At 43.8% G+C, this 24156-nt stretch overlaps 1 protein-coding gene across 1 annotated transcript; it reads left to right on the top strand.

Moving 5' to 3' along the window:
* Window positions 1–14882: 14882 nt before the first annotated feature.
* On the top strand, window positions 14883–15836 carry LOC108060977 (uncharacterized). The gene is made up of 2 exons (XM_017146928.3): window positions 14883–15183; window positions 15239–15836. The coding sequence occupies exons 1-2, from the start codon at window positions 14968–14970 to the stop codon at window positions 15419–15421; spliced, it is 399 nt and encodes a 132-aa protein (XP_017002417.2). The 5' UTR covers window positions 14883–14967; the 3' UTR covers window positions 15422–15836.
* The last annotated feature ends 8320 nt before the right edge of the window (window positions 15837–24156 follow it).

Below are 24156 nucleotides of genomic sequence, written 5' to 3'. Positions count from 1 at the left end.
ATTAGGGGGCTTGGATCTATGGCGAATGGAGCTCACCTAAGGCTAGGATTAGAGGTTGCTTGGCTGAGGACCAACATGGGTGTTTAATTCAATGAAATTAATAGCTGAAAAATATTTTAGATTTAAAATAAATAAATAAATGTAATTCCATATTTTATGGCTGAATAATTATTCATAATTATATTTAATTAAAAGTGTATTCTATATTTGTAAATCAAATTCTCTTCTATATTTAGTTGCATGAAATTCCAAGTTGTTGTGTCTTAAAAAAAAGAGATTTACCACTTCATAAAAAAAAATTATTAATTTTAATCAAATTCCTAGTTTCTATAAATATAAAAATGTAATAATAAAATAAAAAATAATAAATTTAAATGTTTATTTCTATTTTGTAATTCATTTCAAAGTTATATACCTTTTTCCAAAACTTTTAAAATAAATTAAAGTTAAATTTAAATTAAAACTTGAATCATTACAGCGTATTCCTTGAACGTTTTCGCCTTGCCAAAATGTTAGAGAACAAAGCGGGCCACTGGGGGCGTGGTGAGCAAAGGGGGAGGGGGCAGGGGGCAGGGGATGCCGGGGTGGAGCCCTTACTTTGACTTTGGCTGTGGCGCATTCGCACTCGCATTCGCGTCATCAGCATCATCATCGCCAACACCTTCATCATTATCGGCGGTTGGCGGTTGGCGGTTGGCGGTGTCGGCGTCGGCGTCTAACCCATATGCCCATGCTTAACCCATGCTTAACCCATGCTTAACCATCGCCCAAGGCGCTGGCTGCTGCTGCTGTGGTGGCGGCGTTGCTCTCTCATCGTCCATCCTCCGCCAATTGCCAGATCCCTTTGTGCCAGAAGGATCCCAGTCTTCAGTCCCAAAGTCCGATCCCTCCCGATCCCATATACCATCCTTTGCGATGGTAGGTGGCTGTGATGATATACTTTCGGCTCCTTCGCTGTTTGCCGGTTTGCCTGTTTGGCTTAGCCCGTTGAAAGGGGGGCTTAAGGTGCGCAGCTTCCGCTGCAAACTAGCAATATTGTTGCATTGTTATTCTTATTGTTATTGTTTTTATTCCTGGGCCCCAAAAGAGAGGATATTGGAGCCTCGTCGGCATCCATGTTATTAACTTATTTTCAACCAATAAAACGGCAATGAAGCGAGGGACTAAGGGACTGAGGGACTGAAAGACTGAAAGACTGGAGACTGAGGTAGCCGCAAACAGGCACCGCAAATCAGTTCCCACAGTTATTACTTTTCATAGGCAGCTAGCTGGTGAGCTGGTGAGCTGGTTAGCTTAGTGGAAGTAATGCGATGTCGGAGTGGGTTTCGTATCCCTTCGATGGCGCCTCCGTTTTGGGATTGCTCGTTGATTGGGCTTGACCGCAGAAAGTGTCAAATGACCAGTCGAGGTATTGGAATGGGTAGTTGTAGTGGTAGTATAACTGGTAACTGCTAACTGGCACAGGATGAAGTCAAGTAAGGCCAAAAGGAAGCACTGCAAGTGTTGATGGCGCCCGCTCGCCGAGGGCTGATTAATGCGCAGCCATTAATCTTGGCCAGCAATGGAGTTGGAGATCAGTTGGATCAGTTGGATCGTCGGGAAAAAGAAAGAGAGAGATCTGGATGGTGGACCACACAATGTGAGAGCTGGCTCTGTAATTGCAGCAGAAGTAGCAGCAGATCACAAAACAGCAGATCGGATCGGGGATGGAACACAGCGACACAACAGCACACGAAAAACAAAACAAAATCCCGCACCAGATGATAATTATGTAGAATGATAGTTCCTTTCTTATACGATCTCTACCCCCCGCCCCCCTTGTTTTCGTTTTGAAGTGTACAATTTCACAACATTTAATTCAAGATTTGACGGGTGGCCAAGGGGTATGGGATGGTATGGTATGGTATATGGTATCTTTTAGTATGGAGCGAACAGGTTCCAAGGCTCCGAAGATTGAGCGACAGGTACGCTGTGCACTGTGTGTGTGTTTCTTACAAGACCTCCCGCACATGTAAAACATGCCGATTCATAATTCCGCATTTTGCTGCTTAAAGAGGAGCGAACTGAGTGGACAGCCCAGAAGCAGGGGGATGGGGAATGGGGGGTTGGGGGATCGGGAATCGGTAGATGGAGAGATGCCTCACAAGCGTTGACTGACAGGCCGCACGGAAAGGCAGGAGAAACGGCAAAGGAGGGCCCGGTTTCGAGGACAAAAACTGGAGAATCTCGAAGAATCGATAAACGAGGGGACCACCCACAGAAGAACTGTCTTCTTTGGGATCCTGTGAAAAGTCCTTGCTTTTTCGGTTGACTAAAATATATGTTATATTTTAATATGACATAAAAAGGACATTCTATCTTTAGATACTTGGCTAACCATTTCTAGTCCTGGCCAACACAGATACTCTCGGCCACAAATACACACACACAGACACAGCCACTTCGATGCGAAGACAAATGAAGCAGCGGCCAAAGCAGAAATACGATAATTGAGTGCTCATTTGTCTTACACGCAGCCAAACGGACAAGTCGTGAAGGGGGGTTCCGGGGGTTCCGGGGGATTCGGGGGGTTCGGCGGCCTCAGAGGGTTTAGGGTATTGTATCTGAAGCTACGTATCTGTCTCTCGGCTGCTGCACGCGTTTTAATGCCCACATTGAAGTCTTTATGACAGCGCCGCAATGGGATTCAGATTCAGATTCGGATTGGGAATGGGATTGCGATTTCGATTTCGATTTCGAATTGGAATTGAAACTGCAATCCTGCATCAGTGTATCGAATGTCCTGGTCGCCTGATTTCGCATAATTACACACATGTCAGCTTTGATTTCGATTCCTCAATTCCTCAATCGCAATTGTTTTGTAATGGCCATGCCATGTCGGATGGTCAGATGGTAAGATAGTCGGCTAGTCAGATCGACGGATAGTCGGTTAGACAAAGTGGGAAATTGATAACCAAGACTGGTAGTGCAAGTTGCAAGTGCAACCGTATCGGGCATCGGGTATCGGGTATCGAGTATCACTGGCGGCTCATTCGATGGCAAATTAATATAATTATCGTTGCACGAACCGGAATTACACGGCCGGCGGAGAGCAATTGTCAGAGCCAGCAGGTCCGCCCCTTTGCCACTCCACTCCACCACTCCTTTTCTTGTCTTGTCTTGTCTTTCCACAGTTCAGTTCGAGCCAAGCCAAGCAAATAAACAATCAGAGAAACGGCTCAGAGGCTCGGAGGCCCTGGCTATATGCTATCTGCTATATGCTATATGCTATAATTAACGCCACAAACGCAAATATTAAGCCAGCATCGATAGCAGCAATCTGCCAGTCACTCAGATTTGTATCTGTGTATCGTGATCTGCATCTCTGTATCTCTGTATCTTTGCATTTGTCGTAAGTATCTTGTATTGCATAAAATAGGCGCACTGCCATTTCACATGGGAAATGGTGAGTGCACTGATAGATATATGTTTTCGTTTTCGGGACCCATCGAATTTTCATATCTGAAGGTTAGCACGGGGGGCCAGTGCCATGTCACTCTCAATTTCAGTTTGAATTTCAATTTCAGCTGCCATCTGCATCTCAACCGCTTTTCTTGATGTCTTGATTGAGTTGCCAAATTGTGGCCGGTCTGCGACTTGTTAGCAAAGCCAATTAAATGTAATTAGCCGGCGCAAGAACAGTTCAATTAGAGTCCAAAGTCGGCCATAGGCAGGGGGCATCGAACAGCTGATACCCTTACTATACACACAAAGAAAAAACTTGGTAAAATCAACTGTAATAATTGTCAAACAGGCCCCAACCAGCAAAATTGTCAATTCTACTAAGTAAATTGTCATTTCACAACAACAAAATACACACAATTAGCAAAGACACAAACCCAAAGCAAAAACAAAATACACGTAACTATTTTAATAGTTACGTAACTATCTTTGTTGGTCAATTTTACCAAGCAAATTTTTTTGTGTGTAGTACCGGGAAAAATCCAGGAACTGAGAAGAAGTTATATTTGAATCATTGATATGTCAGGCTACAAAGTACAAAGTACACAGTGGAAAATTAATTGGATCACCTATCTAATGAAAGTCTTTTGATTTTGTTTTTAAGAGAACTTCGATTGAAATTAAATTGTTCGCCCAAATTCAAAATTAGTTTGATTCTTAAACTAATTTTGATTTTTTGCAAAAATATTTTGCACAACAAATTTGGTTGATAATCGCAATTAACTAAAAAATATATAAAATATATAAAAAATAATAACTATGATACAAGTTCACATACCAATTTTCATATAATTCTATAATTATTTTATGTGGGCGATCCTTCTTAATATCTGTAACAAATTCTTATTTTGAAACTTTATCCTGATGAGTTATTTTTGATTTACTAACCATTAGAAAGAGCATAGATCTGTGAAGCAGCTGAAATACCAATTAAATGGATGTCAAGAAGTTGAAGCCGATAGGTGTTGGAACCACTTGTCTTTGTTGCTTCTTAATGATAAAACAATTGCAGCCATTTGAGAGACAGGAACTGTTGAAAGTGGCAAAGGCGAATAATAATTTGGCTGACATATCGCACCATAAATACCAGCTCATTCTACAGCTTCTTTCGGTGTAGCCCCGAGATGATCCCGAACTCTGAGAGGAGATGAGCTCGCAGGAGGTTCGTTTCGCGTATGTGGGTACAAATGCCAAATTGCAAACTGCAACTGTCGAGTCGGATTGGGATTGGGGATTGGGATTCAGGTGATGGTGATGATGGTGATGGCCAGTGGGTCTGCCGATTGCGAACTGCGAACCCGGGGGATTCTGCGACTGCGAGAGACTGTAGCTCCTTGGCGGCAAAGTCGTGACTTACCCTCGCCGCGATCCGATAACCGCAGCTGGGAAAAAAAGAGGAGGAGGCGGAGGAGGCGGAGGAGAGCAGAGCAGCGAAAAGAAAAATTTACCCACCAGCAGGATATATTTAAGACCACAAAAGACCACAAATGTGTTGGCCAGAAGACGAAGAGGAAGGCGATAGCGATGGCGACTGCGACTGCGACTCCAAAGATGATGATGAGGCACAAAGTCCCAGCCTCTGGGCCACGAGGAGGAATCTGAATCTGAGCTTCTCAGTCTCCAAGCCTCGGAGTTCCTGAGCTTCTCAGTTCGCTGAGGCCGAAGCTGAGGCCTCAGCCTTGCAGTTGATTAAGCGGCGGCAACAAATTTGCATATTTCATTGAGCAGTTCAATCAAATGGAGGACAGCCCGAAGAGGCTGGCTAAAAACAAAACGTGGCCGGGTATCTGAAGTTGGGGACACAGCCAGTATTTTTTTTTTTTTTGGTTTTTATTCGAAGATGTAGCTGGACTCGGATCCGTAGGTTTGGTAGCTTTGGTGGGTTGCAAGAGTTGGGGAGTCACAGTCGGCGGCGACAGATTCAGATTCGCAGACGCAAACGCAGACGAAGGCGAAGGCATTTTTGTCGTTGGTCGAGATGCAAACGGAGCGATTAGGTCCGAAATAACTCATTCATACGCAGAGACAGAAACAGAAACAGAAATGGAAATGGCAATGGAAACGGGGACCTTGGGGCCCAGGATGTTTCTCTCTCTTGCTCGAGCTCCCTCTCTCGCTCCCTCTAATCTGCGGAATGCCATCAGGAGGCAGAAGGCAGGCGGCAGGCGGCAGGAGGCAGGAGGCGGGAGGCGGGAGGCAGGAGCCACAGAACAATGGCTCAGTGGATCAGGATCGAGGAGCTCGAGGTGGTGCAGCGGCGACCAAGATGGCGAGAGATCAGCCATCGGCCTGCCAAGATGGCGATGTCTCCTCCAAGCACATTTGCATAACAGCCCCGCCGCACTATCTGCATCTCCTTCTACAAGACACTAGCTCTCTCCCTCGATCCTCGATCCTCGATCCTCCAGCCTGCCGTCTCTGTCTCTGAATCTGTCCCTGTCCCTGCAAACCCATCGAAGCGTGCTTAATGCGGGCGGACACTAAGCCACGTGTGAAATTCAATCACCGGCTCTCTCGCTCTCTCGCTCGCTCACCACCGAACCACTGAGCCAGTAGACCACCACTTCACCACTTTACCACTCCACCGATCCAGCAGAGGAGTAGAGGAGCAGAGCCAGTGGCTCGAATATCGCCATCGTCATCGTCATTGTCGTCGTCATCGCCTGGACACCTCGTTAGGGGCTCAGCAAAAAGGAGCAGAAAAAGGAGTGGGGTACAACGGCGTGGGGTCCACGATTCCAGAGCCCACAGAACCCAGAACCTGAACCCAGAACCCGAGACGGGGCTCGCTTCACTGCGGTTTCGGTTTCGGCAGCGGTGTCGGTTTCGGTTTTCATATTTTGAGGTTCACCGATGTGTTAACAGGCGGCGGCTGTCGCATATTAGGGACTCACCACTGACCACTTACTGACCAATACCAATATACCATATACTACCATCACTGCCCTTACCAATCCCACAGAGCCCGCTGGCAAGTGTCACGTCAAGCACATAAATTAAACACACAGAACAAGTAGGAGCGATGGTCAGTGGGCCCTTTTCGACTAGGCGATACCTAGATGCTTTGGCAAAGCTTTTATTAAATTGTTCGCAAATGATATTTGATGGTTACTTAGGTCTTGGGCCACCAAGGAACTCCCTAATATGGAAAAGTTTTGAAGCCAGGCTTCGGAAAATCACACATATATGCTTTGAAATGGTTTAAACTATATAAGACATTCGACTCGTTAGTGTCAGCGAAATGTAATTTTCATTTGTGTTAAAAACACGGTGTGTAAAAAACACGTCGTGTTAAAAGCACATTGTGTAAGAAACACAAGTGAGCTGTGTGTGTTAACAATTATTTTTCACATTTTAACACTTTTTTATTTGACACACGTGTCAATAATTTTGCTCACACTCTAAAATGTCCATGTGTATTCATATCCGAACCTTGTTTGAAACTCCCTAAAGAATAAAATATATAGTTCCAGGGACTTTAAAATAATCACAATTAAGATTAGTAAGATTTTATAATTAATTAATTAAAATATATCCCATTGATATTACCAATTTGTTTCAGGAGACTGATAAAGTAGTAGCAACCCTACTGCCCCTTTAGCTATGCCCGATGATTGGGAAAGGGTACCGGGTACCGGGATCTCGGACACGAGAACATGAATAAGCAGCCGATCGAAACGAGCACAAGACAAGATAAGCAGATAATTTTCTAGCTCCAGTTCGGACTGCGACTGGGACTCGAGCTCGGGACTCTTGGCCGCCGGCAGAGCCAGCACAACAATGGGTAGCGAAGACGAGGCATCGGCAGCGGCAGCGGCATCGACATCGACATCGACGACTCCAAATTGGACCACAGAGGCTGCTCTCCATCTCCACACCGCTCCTCCTCTTGTGACCCAGTGCCTGGTACCCTTACCCTTAACCAGCGACATGATGTTTTACTAACCAGCGAACGGCAACCGGCGACTGGTAAAAAGTAAAAAGTAAAAAGACGGGCTGCTAATAATTTGTGTACGCGACGCCGCCGAACAGGAAAGCCTTCTCGTTCTCGAGGACCGTTCACAATGGATCCCGATCCCCGATCCCGATCCCGATCCCGAAACCAAAACCGAAACCAAAACCGAAATGCCCCTTGCCTTGCCTTTCGGGGCCATTGTCGTCCTTCGTTTCGTGCTAAACGTGTTGTTGCCAAATTGTGAACAAGATTCATTCATGTTTCAACACATTGAGCAACACGGTGTCTGGGTCTCCGAGTCTCTTCGTATGGACTGGCATGGGATATGGGATGTGCTGTGTTGCCAGGGCCATCAACCGTCGTCAGTTGGATAGCTCGTGTGAACAGACGCCGCCTCAGAACCACTCACTATTCAAATCTGTCGGGGGGGTTACGGGGGAAATATTTGGACAAGTTCGATCTAGGGGGACTTACTTCATTCATCGCGGGTAGACAGTAATTAGGAAGGGTTTCGTCTTTCTTCCCCTAGACACCACCACCAACACTGACTCATCCGTGCGAGTAGAACTTTGACCCTCCTTCTTCTAAGCCCAAACCCCCGAAACTCTGGTGTTCTGGGCCAACCGGAAACGTCCGACATTCCAGCGGCATTCCACCGCCGCAGTTGGCCATAAAAAATATACAAAAAAAAAAAAAGAAAGAAAGAAAGAAATACACACGAAGTGCGCGCTCGTTTATTGTGTGTTCTTCAAGATGTTTCTTATTATGAAATTAGACTGAACCGTCGGCGACACTTGGCCAGCGCTCAATGAATGAAACCGAAATGAGAAATGAATGATATCATGCGCATTGTTAGCTGTTCCAATCCCTGTTCCCTCATCTCCTCATCCCTACGAACCCAACGATCCCTATCCCTATCTTTGTCCCTAACCCGAAAACCATATAGCCTGCGGGTCGCTGTCGATCCGAGGGACCGGCAAACGAGAGATCAAATGCGATAGCGCCACGAAAACGAGCCACCAGCAGCAGCAGAAGCAGCGGCAACGGCAGCAACGTGTTGCTCATTTAGCTGGCAGCCCAAACGCGGCCATAATTCAACGCTTTTGATAACTGCGTTAGGTTTAGGCACCATCCCATTCTCGAAAGGAGCTCCTTGCCGACGGCCCAGCGGCCCAGGATCGGCGCGCGTCAGCACTTGGAGGGACCAGGGACCCAAAACAGGCACAGTGGTTCGAAAGCAGAGTATAAATTTGAATAGCTACAACCTACGGTTATTGGAAAAGCTTCAATGGGATAAAAACTTAAGTTTCAATATGTATTAAAGCACTTAACCCAATAAAAATTCATCGAATTATATGCAATTTGATATTAAGCTAAGTTTAATAAAAAAAATTTTTCTAGGTTATATTATAGGATATTAAAATTGGGCTTTGGCACATAAAGAAATGCCTACTTATAAACATAGATATTTTTCATAGGTCCTTCTTTATAAGAGGCTAACTAAAAACCTAACTATGTGTACACCCAAAAAAACAATCAAATGTGTTAAAGCCTAGTACTCAGTATAGCCTAGTACTCAGTTCGGCTAAGAGTTTTACTAGTCGAAAAATATTAATCTTTTAGTGTGACCGAATTTTTCGGAGTTCATGAGCAATGCATGTAGCATGGTCTTACTCTTAGCAAACAAATCAACTGGCACCAATTTTAAAATATTATAAAACGTTGAGCCGACCTGGGTCGCAAGCTTTAAATTCGCTGTTGAAATGGCGATATGTATTCCATTAATTTCCATTAATTTTTGTGGTTTTTTTTATAAGTGTTATTGGCACACCGCTTCTGCACAAACACAGCCAAAGATTAAATTTTTTATTCTTTGGGCAGCGGCTAAAGGCGTTCATCGGAGTTCATCCGCTAAATCTAGCATTTTTGTGGTATTTTATCTATTTCTTTAGCTCAACTGAGTACCGAGGTGGGAAAAAGTCCCCGGCTAAAGTCGTTAGCTACCTATTTGCCTCTCGCTTACTCCTATGCTTAGCTAGTTTTCGTCGTACTGAGTACTAGGCTTTAATAATACAAATTCTATACTAAGTAGTATTAATTTCATGGGAAATATCATTAATATTTTGTAGTTTCATTTTTATACCAAAAAGTTTATATTTAAAAGTATTTATTTAATACTTAATTTAATACAAATTTAACACTCAATATGACAGAATTCATGTAACAATAGTTTCGTTTCTATAACTATTTTTTTTGGGTGTACTTACTGAAGCAGAGGTGCATCATTAGGAATCGTTTCATGTATCAGCAAAAGTTTTTTATCTACAAAATTTTTATTAGAAAAGTAAGGAGCAAATCATATATGATACTTACCATTTTTGAAAAATATAATATTTATCTTAGATCAGTCGAAGATATTTCATAAAACCTGTATATTACCCGGCTAATTCTTATAGATGATTTTTTAGATATTTGCAGTTTTTGACCCACTGTGCTCTTGCAACTCGGCCTGCCTGGCTGTACAATTTGATTTCGGTGTTTGCCTGGCGATTTGTTGTGTTTGATTTGCTGCCTCCGCTGTCTTGCTCCATCCTGGCTTCACTTCGCTCCATCTCCATCTCCACCTTCGCACCACTGAACCACCGAATCCACCAGCGATTCAGTCGCATTCCAGCGGTGCCGCAGCGCTTACATTGTTCGCTTTTTCGGCTCGGCTCATTCAAATCCTTTCGGTAAAATTCTTTTGTTTGGTGTCAAGTTTAACAAATATTTGCGGCCCCTTGTCTTGTTTGTCCCATGTTCCTCGCGTGTTGCTGCTTATTGTTCGGCGCGCACCGTCTAAATGGATTTGGAAATGGATGTGGAAATGGAGGTGGTAGTGGAAGTGGCTGCGGTACATGTCGAATGGGAAGCCATGGGGGCGTATGAGTAATCAGTGCTCGCCCGCAATTAGTTTGCCTTAGATGAGGAGTGAAGTGGAGTGCTGGGCCGCAGGATCCCGATGAGTGAGAGTGGGTTGGTGGAATCCTGTCCTAGGCAACAGCAAGACCGATTTGCTTCCCATGATTGGCCAAAAGTTATTGCCGGTCTTCAGTTGTTGTTGCTGCTGCTGCTGCTGCTGCAGTTCAGTTGTCCATTGTTGCAACTCTCTTATCAGTGGCTTTTTCTCGAGCCTTTGTGCGAAATTTTTGACTCCCCGCTGCGTGAGTCGCACAAAATGCCACAAGAATTGCTGCTGCTGCTGCTGCAGTGCCCCCCGGTGGGCGGGCCAGGAGGAGGGGCAGGGGAAGGGGCAGAGATGTGGCACTGCCAGCCAAGATGGAGACTTGCTCACCTCAGCGACAAAAGCCAAGCAGCAACTTCAACTCCAAGCTGCAACTGCAACTGCAACAAAATGAAACCGTAATTGTTTGTTTATTATGGCTCTGAGCAGTTGTTGTTGCTATCGCATGTTATTGTTGCTGCTGCCGTTGCATTGTTAAATGTTAAAGTGCTACACAATATTTATATTGGCATTGTCTGCAAGAGCTGGTCAGCCGTGGCCAAGCGGCCAAGATCGAACTGCGAATGCCCTGGGAAAAAGATTCGAAATTAATTTTCGACTCATCATAACTTCAATAAAGATGGTTAAGTCATGAAATCGTATAAGTAATATTTATTTTTGTCCAATTTATACGGTTTTATTAACTTTTAATTTGATGTGTCATAAAAATACATAAATTGGCAAAACAAGGCTTTCCGAAACATCGATCTTTAGTGGTTAATAAATTACAATGTTTTTTAAATTTATTGCAGACTAAATAACGTTTTATATATTTATATGTAATTCTTCTGTGTGATTTTCATAACCTTTCCAAACGAGAATCACACTAAATAACGTGTTTAGGGCTAGTTGTTTTATTTTTTTAAATTTACCACGACCCTGTCGTAGAAACCGAGACCTTTAAAAATATTTAAAATAAAAATTGAAACCTTTGGTGCTGGTTAAGACATTGTTTATAGTAATAATTTTGATTTCGCCTTCTAGGCCCTTTCTTACCTATTGTAATGCTTGCCAGACCAAGTTCCTGTGGTTCCCAGTGGACCCGGCGGAGCTGCAGGGTAGCGCTGGCCGAGATTACAATCGGAGACACCCTCGCCGCTGCACAGAGGGGCACCCAGCAATGTGTGGCACTGCTGACACTTCAATGGAGCCCCCTGGACCCCCTGCCCCTTCTCCCGACTGAGGGGCACTTCGAGGCTGCCTCGGCTGCCTCATGCTGTGGCGCTATGCTGCGATTATGGCCACGGATTAACTTCCTCTTTTGGCCATCATCATTGTGGTTATTGCGGCGTGGCGACCACTGTCGCCGCTGCTTTCCGATTTCCGATTGCCGCGGCTCACTCGCTCTTAATTATATCTAATTCGGTTTCGGATTTCGTACTCGTATATCGCCCGATCTGCAGACCGAACCCTTGCCGCCTCTTAGGCGCTGATTGCGCTTATCATCCGATTACGGCGACGTGACTTCGGGGCGATAAGAAAGCCCGTGGCTGGGATTGGCTTCCCTTTGGAAAGCCTAGAACTATGCAATGCGGTGGATGTCGGCTAAGGGAGCACATTTCACATTGAAACCCCCGGGCCTTGAGAATTAAAGAGTTCTCTGATCTTTGAATGATATACATACTGGTTTTTTGGGGCTATTAAAGCACTAGTCAAAAAAACTAAAAATAAAAATGTTTATTTTTGTTTATTATTGGATAACACAATAGTACTTATAGGGTTCTGATACCACTTCTTGTTATACCCTTGCAGAGGGTATTATTATTTCAGTCAGAAGTTTGCAACGCAGTGAAGGAGACGTTTCCGACCCCATAAAGTATATATATTCTTGATCAGCATCACAAGACGAGTCGATCTAGCCATGTCCGTCTGTCCTTCTGTCCGTCTGTCCGTCTGTCTGTTTCTACGCAAACTAGTCTCTCAGTTTTTGAGCTATCGGGCTGAAACTTTCCCAAAAGTCTTCTTTCTATTGCAGGTAGTATATATGTCGGAACCGACCTGATCGGACAACTATATCTTATAGCTCCCATAGGAACGATCGGAAAAAAAAACGTTAAAAAATTCTAGCTTCGGTGTTTTTTCAAGTATTACCTTCTACTCTTGGGAATATTATTTTTTATATATTTCTGAATTTGGAATTAAATATTTTAAAAATCGGATCACTATATCATATAGCTGCCATAGGAACGGTCGAAAAATTAAATGGAAATTAAAAGGAAAACAAATTATATCTTTGTTGATTTTTATTACATTCTCTTCTACTCTGGGATATGACTATTTTTAAATATTTCCGAATTTCGATTTTAATTTTAAAAAGATCGAACTACTATATCATATAGCTGCCATAGAAACGATCGAAAAATTAATGTAAAATAATAGGAAATTTAACATTTTTGCGATTTGTAAATTAATAGGAAAAATCTGCAAGGGTATATAAGCTTCGGCTGGCCGAAGCTAGCTTCCTTTCTTGTTTTTGATTGAAATGAAATATTATTATTATATAAAAATTTGGAACTCTTCGTAAAAAATAAAAAAAAAAACCTACAAGAAGCGCTTGCTTTTCCAATATTTATAATATTTAAGAATTTTCTAAAACAAACACACTCCACCTATTTTCCAAATATTTACTGTACTTTTAATACCACACTTTGTCGATATTTTTTCTTACCATAATCCTTATGCTTTTAAAGTCAATTTTTTCCGCAAATACTACGGATGGAAACCCTTCCATTCCATTCCATCTCTCATCTGGAATTCATCATCTCTCTCGTACCTGGGCAGGTCTAACACCTTATAACACCCCATAAATCAAGTGCTTAACCGCTTTTTACGATCCCCGTGTATTTCGCAAGGCCCCAAAAAAACCTTTTGGCTAAGCTCCCCTTTTTTCGGCGGCTTCTGCTGAGCCGGCGGCAAGGTCAACTCGACTCTTCGATTGTGCAACCCCATTTGACATTGAACCAAAAATTTTGGGGGGCTGACTGCTGGACAGGAAATGCCGGCCGAAATGATGTCTCAACTGCAACTCACTCATACTTCTTTTTCTTCACTTGGCTTCGGCGTTGACAGTTTCAGTTTCAGTTACAGTTTTCAGTTTTTAGTTTTCAGTGGACGGGAAAGGGAAAGAGATATGCGAGCCGAGGCGAGTTTTCCCAGCGGCGGCGGCAAAGTAGAAACGGATCCCGAAAGCCGGCCAACAATCTAACAATCCAACAATGCCCCGGGGCCGTGTTAATAGAAATGTTTCGAGATTCGACAGAACGGAGCGACGAGGAGACGAGGAGATGAGGAAACGAGGCGATGATGCGACGAGGAGTCCAAGACGAAGACGGAGCCAGCGACAATTCCCGGGAACTCCATAAAAATAGCTAAACGTGCAGGGGCCGCCCAGAACTCAGAACTCAGAACGCAGAGCTCAGAACGCAAAACGCAGAACTCTTCCCTTTACTCCCCACCTTAAATTCATTTCACTTCATTTCAATTGACCGACTGCTGGGAAATTCACTTTCATCTTTTCAATAGGCAGCCGAAAGGCGAAGGATCGCCTTGATCAGCTGTGTTGGGTCCTTAAATGTCTAATGTCTCATTCCTGATGTGTCATACCGCCCAGGACTCACCGAACAGGACCTGCTGCTGAGTTGCCCATCCTCCCTGATCTCAGATCCTTTTCAGCCCTTTGTTCCCTGCTAACTGTTTCGGTCGATGTCCCTTCCACCTTCCACCTTTCCATCTATACACTTCCCTCAATCCCATTTTTTTTTTCTCTTTCTCTGCCTGTGTGCCGTGTGTAAATATTTTCCCAGCATCCTGCAAACGTTTTGACAGTTTTTATTAGATCAAAAAACCGGCTACAAGTGGCGTGTGATAAATTGCGGCCAAAACGCAGCTAAGCAGAGAGATGGGCCAGCCCAGATAGACTTACGCGCACATCTCTGGGTTACCCACACATATAGCAGATGGGCCTTATAGGTAGGGATCTAGGAATAGAAGAAAGATCAAGTGTCGCTCTCGCTCACTTGGCTTCCCTTTTATTGTCTGCTGATAAGTCGTGACTTTAACGCACACACACTCGGGATCGGGATCGGCAATTAGAAATCTCCAAAATGAAATCCGTTTAGCGTCCTTTGTTCGTGATTTAAGCACTTGAATTATTAAGACAATGCGATTTTATTATGCACACTCGGCAATCACTTTAATTCCCCACTAATCCCATCGAAACCCTTTTCGCCACAGACCATAACTCATCATCATCGACAGTCAACAGGCTGTGCGAGTGGAGTGATTGATGAACTACTGACTCTGCAGACTCACGACTCAAATATGCAGGATCCCCCATACACCATATACCTTGTACCATCGATCCCCAATCTCCAAATCAGGGAAGCCGTGCTGGGAACGTTGGAGTCCCAAGCCAAAACTATTCGGAACTGAAAATTTCAAGTCAATATCATAGATATCTCAAGATAGCATGCAAAATTCGACAGTTATCAGCAGGGTGAACGCCGGTTTGAGTCGCTGTTTGAGCCACCACCGGCGATTGTGTCGCGGCATCGCCGAACTGGACCGCCTTATCTATAGCGACGAGTTCCTCAAGGATCCGCGGACCCAGTGGCTCCTCCAGCAGAGGCGCCTAAGGGAGGAGGACACGGAGATGGGTCGACTGATCGGTCAGTCTGGCATAAAGGTGAGTCCCTTGGCCGCAGAGCTTAAAAGTATTTTAAAGTATATAACCTTTGCAGAATAATCTGTCGGTGAGCCGGGCCTTTTGCCAGCTGCTCCAAGCCGAGACTCCGAGGTCCAGGGCGCCCAAAGGACCTCTTCCGGCTCCCACGCCCCAGCCGTCGCCCGAAAGACGTCCCAGTTTGAGGTTTCCTCGTCCCGAAAGGAAGGCCTCCTCCTCCAAGAACTGCCAAAGCGAGTGAGTCTCCCAAGTCTGGCAGGGATCTACGATCTACGATCCGATCTCTGCCAGACTTGTGAGCCTCTGGAGCCCAGGAACAACCGAATCCCACACATATGAGGAAGGGGATGAGGAAGTGGAGGAGGTGTGGTTCGGTATCCGTGCTGCTCTCGTTATTGTTATGAATAAGTTAATAACATGGCGGAAGGCTTCTTTTGTCGTGGCCCAAACAAGCAACAACCTGGCAGGCAGCGCTTATTAAATGATTGAAGCCTTTCGGTGGGGGGAGGTTGAGGTGGTTGAGGAGATGGTTGCTGGTTACTGATGCCTGCGACTTGGACTCAAGCTGGGGGCCCTCATAAAAAAGGTGGAAACCTGGTTCTCTGCCTGCTCTTTGGTGGTTTTTTCCCTTCTTTTTTTTGCGACCAGCGACCAGCGAACAGCGACCACCATCAATAACAGAGCCCGGCGACGGGCCCGGGCCATATTTATGATTTGTTAAGCAACGCCGAACGTGCGAAAGGATAATCACAAGCGCCTGCTGGCACGCCCCCCTGCCTCTTTCTGTTTTTATTTTGTGTGTGTGTTTTTTTTAAGGGGTCTTCTTCGTGTGTGAGGCATTTCCAAAATTGAGTCAATGACTTTTATTTTTACGACTCGCCCTGAGTGTCCAAGTGTCCAAGTGTCCAAGATGGATTGGATTGGATCTACCGGCAAAGCTGGCTTTATGGCACTGCGAATTGAGCTATTAGATTGGAAGAACAGGGCACCTGTTACCCTGCCAGTTCAGAACCACTCGAACTTTGACCACCGGCGTTGGTAGTTCGTTTATTGTTAGTAGTTGGCAGTGGTGAACGCCCCTCGCTGCTGCCAAGTTGATACCAATCTCGCATCGTCCACTCACTGCCGTCAATTATGTACTACAAAATTGTACAAATCATTTTCGATCGACCTCCGAAGTGTTTCAGCTGTCCAGGGGATGGGAATTCGGGATGCGAGGGACAGCTGTGAGGATCGCCGGATCAGTAGGTTGTTTTGTGATGACTGTTTGCTGTCGGCCGAGAGCTGTGAAAATTCTTGGCATCTTTAATGAGCGCCGGCTTATCAATGGCCTCCACATCCCCACTTCCATTCCCGAGCTCATTCCCATACCCATCTACAAGCCCATTCCCAGTCTGATTGTTAACCTTTGAATCGGGGCATTAAAAAACGTTAACAAGCTGCGTAGCGCCGTCGGCGGCGTTAATGTCGAAATTGGCGCTGGCCCAGGAATGGCCAAGATTGGCGAAAGGATGGTCGGGGGGCTGGGGCCTCAGGAGATCAAGGGAACTGCGAACTGGGAACTCGAGAAAAGAGGAACGTTTGCGGACGAACGTGTTTCTTAATGAAACAAAGCTTGAATTTTAAATGAGCATCATAAAGAACAATGAAAATGCAAGGAACAGCAACAACAAAGCGAGACCGGCGATCCGTTCGATGGACAAATGGAGAGGGGCAGTCCGCGGGGGGGAAGGGGAAGGGGTAGGGGGAGGGGAGCGCGGACAGCGCGAAATAAAAGCGCAGAAATGTTAAATAAACAATAAAAAACAATCCGCTTCCCCCGTCGCGGAGTCTGTCAAACTCGACCAGCGGATTAAGCGCGGCCTGCGCACAAGACGCACCAGAGAGATGGATATGGCAGCGATCCCAGGCGATCCCCCAATCCCGAAACCGAAATCCCCGATCCAACCCGCAACAAAGCCAAAATCGAAGAGGGATGGGGAGAAGTCAGGAGGAAGTGCGTCCCAGTTGACGCGCCGACTGGTGAATGCTCTGCTATAAACTATTAAAAATATAATCCAAGATAGTAACATTTAACCCTCAGCCAACAAAATACAATTTTCTATCCAAAAAAATTAGAAAAAAATTAGACACAAAGGTAAGAGAATTAGCAGCCTAAACTAAATTTATTTAAAATTTATTTTTCATCAATTTTTGCATTTTTTAATGATGGCGAAAATGATTTGATGATTTTGCGGAAATTGGTTAAAAATAAAAAGTTCCAAGCTTGAATGCCAACCGATTGGGAATTAAATTTCGAGATCAACCAACCTTACAACCTAAACTAACGAACAAAAATTGGTTTTTTGAACTTTTTTTTGAATTTTTGTATGATATTGCAACATTATGACTTTTTGCAAAAATTGGTAAAATTAAGAAGTTTTGGGCTTTAATGCCAATCGATTCGATTTTATTACGAGTTCATCGAGGTATGACATTCTGTATTTGGACAACATTTTGCATTATTTCGGTTAAAAAATTGTAATTTTAGGGGGAATTTCAAGCCAAAAAAAACCTTTTTTTGGTTTTTAAATCGTAAGTACAATGATCTTTAGACAATTTAATTTTTAAGAAACACAAGTTGCTATTTCTAAGGAACCCCGTTATAAAAGAGCCCCGTTGCCAAGTGAACCCCGCCAGAGGTTCGACCCATTCAGAAGATAGAGTATTGCGCCGATAATCATGTGGGTTGGGATGTAAAACTTTTGCCGTCGCTGCTTAAAGGATTCGCAAATGATTCTGCGGTCAAAGATGAAATGAAACGGGCCCAAAGGATCGCGGGGGATACAGGGGAGCTGAGGGCTTTTGGGCCATAGTTGATTCTCTGGTGCTGGCCATAATTGGTGCTCATCTTAATGGCATTAAAATTGCATTATCGCTGTATTTATTGAAACGGTTTGTTTTAACAAGATTAACTCGACGATACCGCCAGCGAGAACAACAACAATAACGGCCGAGACCACAAAATGATTAACAGCAAAAGCCGCCAAAAACGGAATACCAAAAAGGGGTAAAAAATAAAGAAATAAAGAAAATAAAAAGAATGAGAAAACGACGATTCGGTGTCGATCCGAAAACAGCGTTAAAATACGTGATATTTATGTGGTTGCTGCTGTTGTTTTTGTTGTCGCTTGATTGGCCCCATCCATTGTTGTTGTTGTTGTTGTTGTTCGTATTGTTGTTATTGTTTCTGCTGCGGGGGCCATAAAATATTTATAACATAATTTCATATCATTTTTAGATGATTAGATTCAATAAGGCGGCTTCCAGTTGAGCAGCTGGATTTTAAATCATTTACGATATATGGTTGTGGCTTTTTGTGAGAGGAATTCCGTTCTGGGATTCCTTTACTCCTGGATCAGGACAGTCAGGACAGCTGAGTCAGCGCGATGACGCCCCCATGCATTCCCAGAAGGCTAGAGAAGCCCAAACCGATCGATCGATCGATTGGCGATGATCCAATACTGCAACCCTATCTTCCGAAACGGTTTCCAGGAAACTCTCATAATTATTATTTATGCATACAAATTAAAAGCAGAGCGCAAAGTATTTGCCAAAAATCCGATCAAAGCGTTTATTTATGACCGCTTCTTTTTTATATTCTGCTTCCATGGCTTATTTCATCAGGCCCCGAAATGGCAAAGAGTTTGGAATGCGAACTAATGGCCCAATGTCGAGATACAGATAGGCGATTGCTTTCCATTTCGAAATTACCGTTAGGCTGCTGGTAGCAACCAGGCTTTTTTTTTTTGGATTTTTGGATTTGGTAACCCAAAGGATACGACCCCCTTCCACTAGTCCAGATCAGTGCTGCCATTTTGTCCTCTTTCCGGACAGATCTGTCCTTTTTTTAACGGGTTTATCCGGAAAAAATTTCAAACATCCCCTATCCGGAAATCTGTCCTTTTTTCAAAAATAAGGTTTTGAGTTTTATTTTTGCCAGTCGAAAGTGTGTAAACCTGTTTTTATATGCTAAAACGCCTTTTTAACCATCAATCTTACAGTTCGGCACTTAAAAAATAATTATTTTTACAAATTATCAAAGAGACGTAAAGCAGTCGATGGATTTTCTATATAGTACGATTTTTTCTGTAGCAAAAAAAGAGGAAAACACTTTAAAAATTTCTCAATATTTACTCTCTGCTTTTTTGTCAGAAAAAAATTTCAGATTTTAACGACTCTTATTCGGGTTTGAAGCAGATATTGCATTTTTTTGTATTACCAATATAGTTACTTGAAATGCTTTTATTATTTTTATAATTTTAGATTATTACGTATACGCACAAAAATTAACCATGGTAAAATGATTAAACAAAGAAGGATGTGAGTCGGGCGCAGTAGGTCATTACATAATTGAATTTAATATAAAATCCATTTAAATTAAGTAATTATATAACCCATTAGTAAAACAGAAAAATGGAGGCGCATTTACTTTTATCCCTTTTTTTGTCCTTTTTTAAAATTTTTTGTCCTTTTTTTCCCTGTTTTTTTTGGCTTATCTGTCCTGTTTTTCAAGCTGAGTGATGGCAGCACTGGTCCAGATTCCCTTGACGCATCCACCACTTATCATCCATCGACTAACCTGCGATCGTGCGTCAGCGGGCGACAATTAAATAGATTGAATGCGGATTGCGACGATTTATGACCCCAGGCAGCGGCACTTGGCACTTGGCATTTGCAATTGATTGTCGTGTTGCCCAATTAAACTTATTGCGGGCCGAGAGTAAATGAAATGTCAAATAAGTTAATTAAGCAACACGAGATGGGAAGTGGGAAATGGGATATAGTATACGGCATAGGACGAGCCTCCGTTACGGGGGCGTGTTGCCCCGATAAGGAATGATAATGGTGATAACACCCGATGACCTTGTTGCATCAGCAACTAAGCTACTCGGCGACTATCTCAGCTGCACAGCGAGAAAAGTCCTGATAAGATACGGTGCCGTCATCGAAAGTTTCTTGCAAACGATCAAAAGCTATACATATCTGATGATATGATATGATTAACCGTTAGTAAATGTACTTTAAATTGTTCATTATAAAAATTCCAGCGATTGTTAAACGATTACTTTTAAGTTGCGGTGTGTAAGGAATTAGATGATAAGATTGCAGTGCCTTTAGCTGCACTCAAGGCATTTAGTGCTTATAACTGAACGCTTTTTAATTATTGTTATAAATTTAAAGCAACTAAATTGTAGTTCTGACTAAGGGTTGTTGAAATAGAACTAGCTTACAATAAAATAGTATTTACAGAAATATTATACTATTTTTTGTGATAATTTCATAGAATAAATAGATCAATTAACAAATTCAAATCTAACAGTTAATTAATTAAATACCTTTTACGATAGATCTTACAAATATAACTTTCTATCTCACGAGTCGTGATCATTTTAAAGGTAATAATAAGTAGTTTCTGGTAATTCTGTATCAATAATTATCAAAAAACCTATTAAGGTAACTAGTATGATGTTATATTCAATGTTATGTTGAACAGTCGAATATATTTCGCAAGACTTCGATAAGAAACGATTACGGACTATCTAACTTTCGATTCATGATCATTCCTGTTCTCCTCCTTATGTATTTCAAGTGCGATTCGATTCGATTAGATTGCGATTAGACCCGTTTTCTCGCCGTGTAGCCGTGTGACCGTGTCTCCGGCTGCAGTGATAAGTGATAACCCCTGGTAACCAATATACCCACCAATATACCGATATAGCCAATAAACCAATGCTGACTCATCGGGTGGTTGCCCCGCATAGCGACACACTCTGATTTGCAAGCCGATTTCTGAGTTGTCGCCTTCCCGCCTTCTCACCTTCCAATTAACAAATGCGAGTCGCGTGCCCTGACGTCACTGGGGCTCCCACCGTGGGAGTGAAACACCCCCGCCCCTTGCTTACCGCAGAGAGCGTGATATACAAAGGTCGCCGATCGATGTTTAACCCACAATTCCGCGAGAGACACATGAGACAGCTCATGTTTTCAGCCGGCTACGTCAGCGATTTGGCTCGATTTCAAGAAACATATGGGGGATCTTGGGGGGTTTTCGAAGATAATGATTGCACATTGTGAAATTCAGTTGTTCGAAATCGGAAGTGGGAAAAAGTGGGTCTGGCGGTTGCCAATTGAATGGAAGGCAAGTGTCTTGGTACTTTTTTCTAACTTGACTAAGGTTAGGATTTTCCAGCGTTGAGGTGAGGTTGCGAAATTATAACAATTGAGGTTGAACCCCAGACCCCCTGAAAAAAAGGGTTTATCCCACACGATCCGCGTGATCTTTTGTGATGATTTTCCTATCTATCTACTTTTCCAGACAGGTTTTGGTATTTTTAGTTCATATGTATATCTTTTCGCACTTTGTGGGTCATGTCAAGTGACGTCATGGAAGAAGCGGCGCGTGTTTGAGGGCCCAGCTCCAAGCCCCCAACTGGCCAACTCTCTTCGTATCTCTAAGTTTGTGGCGTCATCGTCATCTACGCATGACGCATGTCTCACCTCAACTGGGGCCCAAGTTCATTGCGTAGGTCGTTCGCACAGTCTTTAATTGGGTTATTAGGAAACGATGAGTGCGCTGTGAGTTTATTTTTGGCACTCCGCCGCCATTCGCTTTGCCATGGTTATAATTGGCCATGGTCTGCTGCTACCCCGGGCTAAAATCTGAATCCCTATACCCATCCCTTGGTCCGGAAGCAGCTCCTCCACCTCCACCTCCACCTCCGCCTCCATCTCCGTCTGGCTGCAGTTTGGTTTTAATTAGCCGTTTTATTGATTGACGCCAATGGAAACATCTGAATCTGAACTGAACCCGGGGGCTGAATCATGCCCATCGCAGAGATAAGATGGTCAGTCAGCCGGTTGACTAATTGATTGATTGCTGAATGACCAGGTCTAGGGCAGGTGACCCCCTATCCCCCCTCCCCCTCCCCCTTTTCTCCCCCTGTGGCAAAGAAGGGAAAAAAAACAAACAAACAAAAATAAAGTTAAGGTGGAAACCCCTTGGCAATTATGCGCGGACACTCGACTCGTTTTCTGCGCTGCAACATTGGCGGCAGCAGTTCAAAAACCTCGAAATAAAATGCAACTAATACCCCTGAAACAGTGAAACACAGAAGACTGAAGACCGAAGAGCCCCCCCTTCCTCTTTCTTCTGCCCCTCATTGGCTGTATCAAATTTTGTTTAATTGTCGGCTGGGTTCAGTGGCTCAGTGTTCGGTGTTCGGTACTCAGTATGCAGTCGTCTTCCCAGACATGGATTCTTCAACATTGTAAGCGCTTTTGCTGCATTGGCATCTTGTCAACCGAACCGAACCGAACCGCCTTTGGAACCCCTTCTCTCCAAGTCGCAGATACTTCTCCATTCCATCCATTGGGATGGATGGCTGTTCCCGTTTCTGATTCGGATTCTCAATCTGATTCCGATTCTGATTCTTTAGCTGCTGCTCCATTTGCTGGGCGAGTTGTTTGCGCTGTAAATCGATACATTTGCACTTGGCTACTTACAAATGTCCGTCTCCCTGTCCGCGGACAAGAGAACACAACATACAACAGAGGCAACTTGGACCAAAGACAACAAAACACAGAGCGACGACGACGTGATTTCAGTGCGGCTTTGATGGTGGTCATTGCATGCCACCAAAGCCACAACAAGTTGATCAGGCTGCCACAGGAATGGGGCAGAGTGGGGATTGTGGGGCAAAGACTGGGGATTGGGGATTGGGGATCGCATGGTATGGGGGATCCAGCATCCTCTATCTAGGGCTGAAGTAGAAGCCCTGATCGAGTTGCAGCGGCCCACCTCATTAGCCTTATTACATGTGCCACATCAAATTAACAACAAGAATCTTGCTGCTGTTGCAGTGGCAGTGTTGCAGTGTTGCAGTGTTGCAGTTGCACTTACAATTGCGGCCGAGAAAAAAGGAAAGAAAAAACCAGTAAAAACGATATGCCAGACACTCGGATACTTGCCGACTATTAGCTGCTCGGCTAAAAAGTTTGCTTTAAAAACAATAATCCTACAAAAATAAAAAATGTATTTCAATTAAATATTCTTTAGGAGTTACAAAACTATTATGAATTTATTTATTACTTCAGACCCCCATTTTCAATTACAACTTGATTTCCGATTTTTTATTACACTTTGATAAGCTTTTTACTGCCGCGTAAAGATTTTCGACAAGTGGGAAGGGAAACCCTGACTCATCTGCCAAGTTTTGTTTACGGAAACAATTGCCGAAAGACTCAAATGATTAATGGGCCCGAATCAAAGATATAATTTGTGTGTTTATGGGTAGTAATTATGCGACCCGATAGTGCTTATGGCCATATACCCTTGATTCCGCGATATACAGGGTAGAGGAAAGAAGTCCAGCGAGAAAAGCAACAGGGGAAGCCTGAAAATAGAAAAAGCTGAGTTTTCCCCGGAGAAAAGCCGACGACCCTGCCCCCGGTGGTCGCGCTCCGATTTCTGGGTCATATTTTGCCCAACTTCCAGTGACATTTGAAGCTGCCGCCCGACGCCGTGCAAAAATCAAAAAATATATACAAAAAATACAAAACAAAACCAAGCAAAACAAAAAAAGCTAACAAAAGCGGGCAAAAAGCAAGCAAAAATAAATAAATAAATAAGAAATGCAGGCAAGGCACGACATGGTCAGGTTGTTTTAAGACCCGACTCCGCCGCGCTTTTTATGAGCCAAAGTTGCTGTTTTCTGTTGCCGTTCGTATGTAAATCAAGTGGATGCGTTTGCAGCGGCTTCGTGTACGTGTGGAATCTTGAATTGCAATTTCAATAACGAGACACGGAACACTTTTGAAGAAAAGGCCGCAACGCAACACGAGGCAGCCGTCGAGGCAACACCCGAACTCGCTTTCTGTCTACGGCGAAGATTAGATACTCTGGCCGTTCTATAGAGCCACAAAATTCAATGCAAG

Source organism: Drosophila takahashii, chromosome X (genome assembly GCF_030179915.1).
Source record: "Drosophila takahashii strain IR98-3 E-12201 chromosome X, DtakHiC1v2, whole genome shotgun sequence".
Classification (NCBI taxonomy): Eukaryota; Metazoa; Arthropoda; class Insecta; order Diptera; family Drosophilidae; genus Drosophila; species Drosophila takahashii.
Note: the sequence above shows the minus strand (reverse complement) of the source record. Positions and strands in the feature narration are given on the sequence as shown.

Bases quoted from the DNA above. Each gene is read 5' to 3' on its own strand.
- LOC108060977 (XM_017146928.3), top strand. From the start codon at position 14,968: ATGCAAAATTCGACAGTTATCAGCAGGGTGAACGCCGGTTTGAGTCGC. The intron at 15,184-15,238 runs GTGAGTCCCTTG...TAACCTTTGCAG, and splicing joins TCGGTCAGTCTGGCATAAAG to AATAATCTGTCGGTGAGCCG.